This window comes from Mytilus trossulus, chromosome 8 (assembly GCF_036588685.1).
Source record: "Mytilus trossulus isolate FHL-02 chromosome 8, PNRI_Mtr1.1.1.hap1, whole genome shotgun sequence".
NCBI lineage: Eukaryota > Metazoa > Mollusca > Bivalvia > Mytilida > Mytilidae > Mytilus > Mytilus trossulus.
The window spans coordinates 45,447,255-45,458,586 of record NC_086380.1 but is presented as its reverse complement, the minus strand read 5'-3'; the positions used below and the strand labels follow the sequence as shown (position 1 = coordinate 45,458,586).

Sequence of the window (11,332 nt, the reverse complement as noted above, 5' to 3'; positions counted from 1 at the left end):
GATGGCGCGTATCAAAATAAATCTATGTTAGAACCAATTTCTGCAGGATGTGCCTGTATATTGAACCGTCCATCAATTCGTAAACGCATAACAATGTCAAAATGTTAGGATCGATATGTACAATTGAAAATAAAGTGGTGAATATTATTGGAAAGTTTGTTATGTACAGACTATGATTGGAGATAAAAATCGATATTTTCTAGGTTAAAAAGAGATTCATTACATCGCAAATATCCCAATATCATATTACATTAATTTAAAATCTTTTCTGTAAATCAACTATGTCTTTATTTAATGTTTTGTGTATAAATCAGGTCGTTGGTTTTTCATTAAAATTGTTTTACATTTTGTGATGTAAGGGCCTTTAATTATAGCTTGCTATGCAGTATGTGGTCTTTCTAAACATTCAAGGTCGTGCGAGTACCTAAAATTGATACCATCTACGCCACTTGGTTTCTGGTGGATTGTTGTCTCATTTGCCGCTTCTTCTTCTTTTAGGGGCCTTGGTGACAGAGTGTTATGAGCAATTCAACTGCTGTATCACTATCCTGTCAACAGTTGAATTGTGTATTATTCTAGTTCGGATTGTTAGTTTTCTTACCGTAGGTCGATGCCGTTCTTTCCGGACAGCCCGGATTCCACAACTAATAAAAGCTTGCAGCCCCGATAATTTAAATTAAACACTTTAACCGATCGATCAATCTCCTAATTTTATAATATTTTTTATACATTTTATAAGTGATGATGGATTGCACATGTAATTATATTTGAAACAATAAAATTGAGAATGGAAATGGGGAATGTGTCAAAGAGACAACAACCCGACCAAATAAAAAAACAACAGCAGAAGGTCACCAACAGGTCTTCAATGTAGCGAGAAATTCCCGCACCCGGAGGCGTCCTTCGGCTGGCCCCTAAACAAATATATACTAGTACAGTGATAATGAACGCCATACTAATTTCCAAATTGTACACAAGAAACTAAAATTAAAATAATACAAGACTAACAAAGGCCAGAGACTATGTCCATAGTACACGGATGCTAAACTTCACTCACTATCACATTATATGTTCAGCGGGCCGTGAAAAGAAGGTAAAATCTCTAATTTGCATTAAAAATATAGAAAGACCATATCATACTAGGGAACATGAGTACTAAGTTTCAAGTTGATTGGACTTCAACTTCATCAAAAACTACCTCGATTAAAAACTCTAACATGGAGCGGGACAAACGAACGAACAAACGGACGAACGAACGCACAGACCAGAAAACATAATGCCCATACAAACGGGCATAACAATAACATGACAGTATTTTGATGAACAATATTTTTTTTTTAAAGTAACAGACATGATCATATGGTCATTAGGTAATGAATAGTTCCAAAAAAGTTTTTTTTATGATACCACGCAACCACTTTCTTCTGATAATTCTGCAAATTCAGACAATCCTTCAAGTTTTCGCTGCAGTTGTTTACCTTTTGATTCTATACGGGAACAATCTGTAGACATATTCGGATCAGATGCTACGTCATGGTATGGATTAGATGGGTCCAAAACATATGGGGGAGTCCTGTGAATTTATAAGTATGAAGTTAAAATAAAAGTATTCAGAGATATATAAAACCTTTCAACAGTATTGCAATCATGTTGACGAAGGAACAGATTTAGTAAAATAAATCTTGATAATTTTATTTACAAACATAAATGACTAAAATAGTTCGGGGTTTTCATGTTACAATACACCATTTCTGGTCTCAAGGTGGCAAGCATCATGACTAGTAGCCGTTGAAAACTGGTAATTTCTGTTTCAAGTTACATCTTAATGTGTGCATATTGTATACTCGCAAATTTAGAACAAAAAATATGGGTCAGTGTGTTAGTCTATTGCAAAGCAGGGTTCTTATTCATATCACATTAACATTGAATATAAAACAAGATGAGGTTTAATTGTCAACGAGACAACTCTCCGCTATAAGTATATAGTTATCAAAGGTACCAGGATTATAATTTAGTACGCCAGACGCGCGTTTCGTATACATAAGACTCATCAGTGACGCTCATTTCAAAATATTTATAAAGCCATACCAGTACAAAGTTGAAGAGCATTGAAAATTCAAAATTACAAAAAGTTGTGCCAAATACGGCTAAGGTAATCTATAATACCTGGGATAAGAATCCTTAGTTTTTCAAAAAAATCTGTTGAATTAAAATGGCTAAACTTATCAGATCGAAACAAAGCAGAAAAACATTATCCAGATAGGCCATATTAGAGCTGCCAGTGGAAGTTCACCCATCCATCATATTGGAAGGAGAATATATATATTTAAAACAGACACAATGTTGTTAACAATCATATTATGTCTAGATTGCTATTCTTGTGTCAGCATATCTTTTAGAGTGAACTGTTTACTCGTTCAAATTAGCAGCAAAATGAAATAGCGACTTCTTCCATGCACAGTAATTAAGTTAATGTATCACGTCATCAAATTAAATACTATGTCTTTATATCACTTTTAAAAATAAAAAACTTGGGACATGATTTCTCATATTGTATTAATCAAATATTTGGTACTTTTTGGAACCTTCTATCTTATTTTACACCTTGAAGTACTAATTCCGCACCTTGCATCCATATGAATATATTTGAATTAATACGCCAATTATGCATTCCGGCTTTTGACTAAATTTGACAACACTTTTCGGAATTTGGGTCCTCAATGGTCTTCAACTTCGTACTTTACTTGGCCTTTTTAACTTAATTGGATTCGAGCGTCACTGATGAGTCTTTTGTATACGAAACGCGCGTCTGGCGTATATACAAAATTAAGTCCTGGTATCTATGATGAGTTTATTTGATTACTGTCTCGTCCAAATTTCTTTAAAATGTTGAATTATAAACAAAAAGATTCATAGAAAACGAATCAGTCACATTTTATTTTTACTCCCCAAACTGATATTTACACCAAAAACACTCACATGCCAAGTTCCTGTATGTAATCTGAAGGAGTATAATGATCGCTGAAGGAAATTGTCGATTCTCCAAAGGTAACAAGTAAAACAACGACTTTAATCATTAGTTGCTTCATTGTGAAGATATTTGGCTTGCCATTTTCTCTCCAGATATGAATAACAAGTAGTTCAATGCAATAAGATGTTAACTCAACCTACAAGACAACGTTACAATCCTTGATATTGAAAATGCCATTATTTTGAAAGTTATATACAAACGAAAATTGCTGAATAACATCAAATTTATTATCCAAATACAAAAAAAACACAAAATACTCTATTCTGCTAAATAGGCAATAACTGAACAATTACCGTTCTGAAAAGAGCATAAGTAACAAGCATACTAGTACATCTACGTTTCTGTTGGCAAAAATATACGAGATTAAGTTGGAAGACGAAGCTAAATATTTTGTACTCGACTATTGGTATAATTGGTAAACTCACTTCTTCGGTATATTTCCAATATTTCAGCAGACATATTAAATCCTTAACCTTCGTTGGCATGGACGTTACAAATTCAATTTGTAGTTTAGCTAATGACTTAGCATAATATTTTCTTAGATGAGGTTTCAATTCCATTGCAGAGTATGTTGATTGTACTCCACCAGCGAAACCCAGTAGCCCTACAAAGAAAACAAAACTTATCAATAAATTATTGGTTTTTTTTCTGGATTTCCACAACACATAAAAGAATGAACAAAATCAGAAATGGACAACAGAAATTATATCAAGTCTTCTACTTTACAAGTACCCTTTCGAGAAAAAAGAAGATTAAGTTAAACAATATTAGTTTCATAATTCCGCCTTATACTGATTTTAAAAACTTTGTAAAGACTATATCACTGTTAACCCCCACCCTAAAAAGGAGAATACAGACCTCGAAATTTTATTTTGCGAATTTAAGACGCTAAATTACAATCCTGCTGCAATTGTTTGCACCTGTCCTAAATAAGGAATCTGATGTACAGTAGTTGACGTTTGTTTATGTAATTATATACGTGTTTCTCGTTTCTCGTTTTGTTTATATATATTAGACCGTTGGTTTTCCCGTTTGAATGGTTTTACACTAGTAATTTTGGGGCCCTTTATAGCTTGTTGTTCGGTGTGAGCCAAGGCTCCGTGTTGAAGGCCGTACTTTAACCTATAATGGTTTACTTTTTAAATTATTATTTGGATGGAGAGTTGTCTCATTGGCACTCACACCACATCTTCCTATATCTATATACCGTTGGTTTTCCATTTGAATGACTACACTATTAAGTTTTGGGCCCTTTCTGGCTTGCTGTTCGGTGTAAGCCAAAGCTCCGTGTAAAAGGTCGTACCTCGTTTGAATTGTTTTACATTGTCATTTCGGGGTCTTTTATAGCTGACTATGCGGTATGGGCTTTGCTCATTTTTGAAGGCCGTACGGTAACCTAGTTGTTAATTTCTGTGTCATTTGGTCTCTTTTGGCAATCATACCACATCTTCTTTTTTATATTGAATGTTTCTCTGGTATTTTTGTCATTCTTATCAAGCTATTTTAGAAAGATAAAACAAAATTGGAAGGTTGAAAAGCCATTTTGTTTAAATTTGTCTAGTTGTATTATATATTTACATGTACTCCATACATCCACAATAGGAATCACATCTACATCGAACCATGGGGAATCATCACTGGAACGTAACTCAAACTGCAAAGTAAATGGCGTTTGACCCATTATCCGAATTTCTATATTATTGCCTTCTCTCTCCACTGCTGATTTGAGATAATCCAGAAAATCATGAAGCACATTTTCCATGTTTGCTTTTAAATGTTCAACACTCTTAAAATTATTCAACACTACGAAGAGGTCTACATCTGTACGTCCTCGTATAGCTGTTCCTTTGCCTATAGACCCACCCTGAAATCAAATACAGTAACAGTAATGATATATATTCAATACCCTTAGTAACTTTGATTTTTTTGATACTAGATGAAGAACCGCCTCGATGGTTTAAATGTAGTGTACGCCCCGAGTGCGGAGGACCGTAGGTTCCATCTCCATCGGTTCAAACTAAAGATAACAAATCTTGTATATGCTTCACCGCTCAGCACACTACATATTGAAGTAAGAGAAAAACTTTCATATTTTGAATAAGCAGGTTAACAATCGTTGTGTTAGACATGGTACAAAGTAGGGCTTATATTCAAATCGTGCCTTTAATTTGTTACTATTCGTTAGTCGGAATGTTCACTTTTATTAGAAAACAAATGATGCCACATTTCTACACAAAAAAACGAATTGAAAGGGCAGTAATTTCACATACAGTTACATAGAAGTTGCCAACTTGTAGCATTATTTCTTACTTGAATAACTTGGTTGACACTGTATTTTGGATGTCGATGTATTAGTTTAACCATTATATCAATGATCTGGTTGCAGTCACTGAGAAAATCTGTATCTGGCCGAACTTCTCTCTCTAGAAAATTTTCCAATGATTCATCCGGAAGCATGCCATCGAAAAACACCATCTTTTATTGTATAAAGAAAAGTATCACTATAGGATTTTATTTTCAAGACACTCATAATTGATAGAAGAACTTTCGATTTATATAATGATTCGATGAATGATTCTGCCAAAAGCTCACCTTTAGTTTTGATTTACATTTTTATGTAAACGTGTACTAAAACCTAAAACTAAAACTAAACGGGATGACCAGAGAATTTGAAAAAATGAATTAAGAATAATATGTTTTAAACAGACTTATTCGGAAAGGATATAGTTACAACATGTAGAGTTTTGTGTGACGACAATTTTCACTGAACAAGTACACAATTTTATTTAGGGGTCAGATGAGGACCAACTCCGTTGCGGGATTTTCTCGCTGCGTTGAAAACTTGGACTGTTGTCTACTCTTTGGTCGGGTTGTTGTCTCTTTGACCTATTACCAATTCCATTTTGGCTATATTCAAGATATATAATCTTATTTGAACCTATCTTAAGTCAGGCATCAAAAGTTCAGTGGTTGTCGTCTGTTTATGTGGGTCATAAGTGTTTCTCGTTTCTCGTTTTTATAAACTAGATAATACCGTCGGTTTTCCCGTTTGAATGGTTTTACACTAGTAAATTTTGGGCCCAGCATAGATTGCCGTTCGTTGCGAGCCATGGCTCCGTGTTGAAAGCCGTACCTTGACCGAAACAGGTTTACTTTTATAAATTGTTACTTGGATAGAGAGTCGTCTCAGTGGTACTCATATCACATCTTCATATATCTATAAATTATGCTATATGCAATATAAATAAACTTAAGTTTCTCAGGCATTTTAATAACTGTTTTGATGTTTCATGTGTATCCCAGCATACACGTAAGGAGGTTTTCTATAAATACTAATGAAACAACTATCCACCGAAGCTCAACATGTTCAAATGAAGTGGATGTGAGCAATAGGCTTAAATATTATACGGAAAGCATACATTTTCATTGAAAAAAAATCAAGTACATAAAACGGCTTGAGAATGTTGCCAATATCGTCACTTTGTCACCTTTAAGTGCATAAATTAACTTCCGGTTTCAAAACATTATAAATTTTCTCACCTTTTCAATAATCAGCGATGGTAGCTAGGCTGACGAGTCACATTTTTAAAAAGTAGTAAATTGACATTTGTTTCATCCATACATGTAAATAACGATTACAGGTATTGATAACATGTACATGCAAGTAGTTTTATTGATAATACACTATTTATAGTATTAAAATTTAGTAAGACTTTTATCATTGGTGACGTAGACTATCGATCGTTTTGACTTTTTCAAGTAGAGTTTGTAATTTTGGTACAAACAACAATGAAACTATAAGATATCTAAATATCCTAATTCCCAATAGAAAGAAAAAACCAAAGAAAGGTTTGTAGTATGTACCTTACTCATCAAACATTTGAAAATCATTGCGCTCCGTAGTTGCTTCACGAGTCCCAGAAAACATTGGGTCATGTTTAGTAGTTGCCTTTCGAACAGCAGTGTTTCAATACAAGAGTTTAAACATTAGTTGAATATTGGCATGTAGAAAGGTGATACATCTACAATTCAGGATATACATAATTTTTAGGAAGGTTCCCGTTAAATTTTATAGGTAAAATATTTAGACAGTTGTGAAATTGAAAAAAAATATGATTGAATAGATAGGGATTTTGAATTGGGACACCTTTATAACAATGTTTGTATGTCTTAAAGACACTTATTCATGCGAAAGATCACCATGGAACTGACGATCATGTTAGATCTTAATAATCTTGACAAATTTACTGAACACAGCGTTGAAACATAGCTAGTCGGTGTGGTTCCTTTTTACTTAAAATAGCTTTTGGATATAGTCTAATGACGTGATAAAATAAAGGCAATAAGGAGGACAGTTTTAACAATATTCACCAATAAACTGGACAGTGTTGTCTAATATGACAAGCATTAAGAAATCATTATTTCATAGAAGTTGTTCTAGTCCGGCCGATCGGTGAAAAAATGCTTAAATAATGAGGAAAACACCAAATTCTGCATGATGATACATTTAATTGTACTGAGCAATGTAAACTATGGACCCACCCTCAAAATTCAATATGGCGGCTTATTTCAAGATGGCCGCCATATATTCTAAAATATATTTCAGTATTGCACAAACCAAAGATTTGACATTAAATTGATTAATTAAGAACCATCCAAAAATTCAAGTTTGAAAGCAACATTGAACAAAGTTGTTTTTAGTTGTTTTATAGATACTATAGTATACAAAGATGTTTTGTGAGTGCCAATGGGACAACTCTCCATCCAATTCACAATTTGTAAAAATAATCCATTATAGGTCAAATAGTTATCAAATGTACCAGGCTTACAATTCAAATTTCGTTCTTCAACACTGAGCATTGGCTCACAACGAACAGCAAGCTATTACTATTTCTTTAATGTCCTTTTTTGTCAATCAGCTCCTCGAGTATATAAATAACATTAGCATTAGCTTAGCCAAGAGTTAATACCAGTAGACGATGCTTCCCTAGTAAATCCCCCTTGGTTAGCGAAGATGATGAAAGGATCGGATCGTTAACCTTGGCTATCCAAGCTGCATGTAGTAAGGATCTGATCCTGACCTTTGACAAGCGAAGATGAAGAGAGGATTCGGATCGTAACCTTTGGTTTTCGTAGATGAAGAGAGGTTCGGATCGTTACCCTCGGCTATCGAAGATGATGAAAGGTTCATATCGCAATCCTTGTCTATCGAAGACGAAAACAGGTTCGGATCGCAACCCTTGTCTATAGTAATCGTTCCAGCAAGCACAGCTAACAATAAGGAAAAGTGTTCAAGAAGTAATAAATAAATTCCAAATCACCAGGTTTGGGATAATCTATTCATTTCTGTATATTTAAATGATTCATATTGACTAACATGACTAGGGATCTACGTCTAAAGAGATCAGAAAAAAACAACATTAAATGGACTTTTGTAATGCTTACTAATAAAAGAACAACAAAGAGACACGTATACATTCAGCAAAAGGTTTTATGTCTTCTTTCAATTTCTATTTTTTAAGGCTAAACATTTTATTACTAAACAGATAATTCGATTCATTTTTCTCATGATATTACGCAACCGCTTTCTTCCGGTAATCCTTGAAGCTTTCGTTGCAACTGTCGCCCTTCTGACTCTATTCTATGAAAGTCTCGAGACATTGTAGAGAAACTCCATTTTGGGTCTGATGCAACATCATGATAAGGATTAGCTGGATCCATAACATATGGTGGCTTCCTGAAAAAGATTGTTTTTTTCATATAACATTATATATTAAAACAAAATAGATGACTAACAATTTAATCATTTTGAACGTTAAAATCATTAAAAAATAAACATTTTAAGACAATCAGGCAATTTTTAGATGTCAGTGTGAAACGTTTTCTATCGGACGCTATTGTAAAGATAATTTCATTGCAAATATTTTGTCTCGTGCAAAGGATGTAAAGTGTTTTGTTTTCATTGTTTTTTCCCCGAAATGATAAATCTTGCCATGATACTCTCATGACAGAATAAATATATATATATATAAATACTAGTATATATTTCCGTTTCCTGACACGATTTTTTACGATAGTCTTTTCCAGTTTCATTTTGAAAACTAAAGAGGTCCTTCCATCATCAAAACGTAACAGCTCTATCTCTTGCCTTATGATAGGCTAGGTCTGCAATGCTGTTATTACGACCAACTTCATATTTGATGCCAACTGTTGTCATTCGAGCGTCACTGGCGAGTTTAATGAAAACAAAACGCTCACTGGAAGCGCATGATGATTGAAAGCAATTACTTGTTGAGCTGATTTATGTAGTACGATGGAGTAAAATGATCGTTAAACGTAATTCGAACGTTGTTGAAAGATGCAAGAAGGTCAACAACTTTAGTCATCATCTGCTTCATAGTGAAGTTATTTGGTTTTCCATTTTCTCTCCAGACATATATAACCATCATTTCAATGCAGTATGAGGTTAAATCCACCTGAAACGAAATATGAACTGCGATTTAATGCTTATCATACATGTTTCATTTTTTATTTGATATTGAATCATATAAAAACTGTTTTAACTTCGACATTCTTTGTAAGGCGGAAAACCAGTGGTTGTTGTATAACTTTTTATTATTAGTTGCTTTTTTATATAGGTTATACCGATGGTTTTCATGTTTCACTAGATTGATTATCTGTCTACACTAGTCATTTTAGGGCCCTTTATAGCTTGCTGTTCAGTGTGAGCCAAGATTCCGTGTTAAAGTTGGTACCTTGACCTTTAATGGTTTACTTTTACAAATGGTGAATAAAGAGTGGTCTCATTGGCACTCACACCACATCTTCTAATATTTATTTTACACATTTAAAAAAACCTCATATGCTTTAAAGACATATTCGGTGCATAGTAATTTAGACGTGTTATTCATAAATACACGAGGAACATGGACATACAAGCATTGTATCCAAAGCGGGTTTGTAATTTAAATATACTATAAAATAAAATAAGACCATTCGATACACCATCTTGCATCTGCTTTTTTTTATATAAACTTCTTCAATACATGTGGCTGGGTTTAAAGATTAAATTATAAGTTTGTATTTTTCAATATTCAGTATATATAATAATAAGCTAATACAGAGACATTTTTTACCCGTTCAGTGTATTTCCAATATTTCAGCAGACGTATCAAATCTTTGACTCTGGGCGGCATTGGTTTCACAAATTCCACTTGCAGTTTAGCTAAAGATTTGGCATAGTATTTCCTTAGATGAGGTTTACTTTCCATTGTAGAATATGTAGACCCGACCCCACCAGCTAGACCTAGAAACCCTAAATAATAAAATACAGAAACAAAAATAAAAAAGATGAATACTGAAGATGGAAATATCACTGAGTTACATGTGAACTGTTTAACAACCGATAACGAGTGTTAAATACATATTATTTGCCTAAGTATTCATTTATAGTCGTAATGTTGCACGTAATCTTGAATAAAGGAGGAAAATAATGATCAGAAAGCATCAAAGTTTGAGAAGCCGATCTAAAGTTTATCACTTTTATCTTCGCATCATCAAGATTCAAAATGCATTCGGCGTTTCTGCATCATACCCTATCCATGCAAATCGTAGTATCTTTGAAAAAGTAGTACGTAACTATATAATCTATTTTAAGGTAATAAATATATAAATATTGTTTGACATGTCAATAATGTTGTCTATCCTCTTAAAGTACATGAAGCAATTTAGGACTAATGTCGGACGGAGATGCACCTTTTTTATTATTAAAAGGTTCCTGTCCATTTCGTTTCGTAAATGTTTTGCACAATTTTTTTTCCATTTGATGATAAACCAACTTAAAATTTTTTATGATAAGTATCAACGCTTTGAAAAACACCTGCATATACTTGACACCAAACTCGTGTACGGCGGGAATGATTACACGACGTTGTTGCGACTAAAACTTAATTTAACGTAATTTAGCGCCATACTGACAGACGTCGTAAAAAATCAAGTTTCATACCTTCTATTAAAAAAAAAGCACATGGACCCCATTTTATTTCTTTTGCAATCAACCAAGTGCTGCTTCAAGAACACTCCGCCAAAATTGCAGGAAAAAATCAACGATCAAATTTTTTCTGCACTTCCGAAAAGACGTAAAAATATGGTCAATTTCTTTATTTCGGATATAGCAATCTAAATCCGGAACACAATGATTTGATTTAACCTTAAACTTGTTTAAGCATGTTGATGCCATGGATTAAGGGTATATTTCCAAAATACCCGGTTAAGTTATGACTTTTCGTTCAAAAGTATTGT

The 11,332-nt window shown here is 33.5% G+C and overlaps 2 protein-coding genes across 8 annotated transcripts in view; both read right to left on the bottom strand.

Moving 5' to 3' along the window:
• Positions 1 to 1,198: 1,198 nt before the first annotated feature.
• Positions 1,199 to 6,639, bottom strand: LOC134681943 (2'-5'-oligoadenylate synthase 3-like). Its single transcript, XM_063541568.1, has 6 exons — positions 6,572 to 6,639; positions 5,342 to 5,506; positions 4,610 to 4,895; positions 3,457 to 3,635; positions 2,980 to 3,167; positions 1,199 to 1,573 (listed from the first exon to the last, which is right to left on the bottom strand). Exons 2-6 carry the CDS (start codon positions 5,504 to 5,506, stop codon positions 1,399 to 1,401), a joined length of 993 nt encoding a protein of 330 aa, XP_063397638.1. The 5' UTR covers positions 6,572 to 6,639; the 3' UTR covers positions 1,199 to 1,398.
• Positions 6,640 to 8,451: 1,812 nt separating this feature from the next.
• LOC134681019 (2'-5'-oligoadenylate synthase 3-like) overlaps positions 8,452 to 11,332 on the bottom strand; it is a 49,249-nt gene continuing 46,368 nt past the window's right edge. For all 7 annotated transcript variants that reach the window (XM_063540376.1, XM_063540378.1, XM_063540380.1 and 4 more), the window contains 3 exons: positions 10,168 to 10,346; positions 9,320 to 9,507; positions 8,452 to 8,768 (listed from right to left, as the gene is read on the bottom strand). In XM_063540376.1, the coding sequence (XP_063396446.1) occupies positions 8,597 to 8,768; positions 9,320 to 9,507; positions 10,168 to 10,346 (539 nt within the window). In that variant the 3' untranslated portion in view covers positions 8,452 to 8,596. The remainder of the gene's footprint in view (positions 8,769 to 9,319; positions 9,508 to 10,167; positions 10,347 to 11,332) is intronic.

Excerpts from the sequence above, each read along its gene's own strand:
- LOC134681943 (XM_063541568.1), bottom strand. The coding sequence starts at position 5,506 with ATGGTGTTTTTCGATGGCATGCTTCCGGATGAATCATTGGAAAATTTT. Across the intron at positions 4,896-5,341 it reads GTGTCAACCAAGTTATTCAA|GGTGGGTCTATAGGCAAAGG; the intron begins GTAAGAAATAAT and ends ATTTGATTTCAG. Across the intron at positions 1,574-2,979 it reads TACATACAGGAACTTGGCAT|GACTCCCCCATATGTTTTGG; the intron begins GTGAGTGTTTTT and ends ATAAATTCACAG.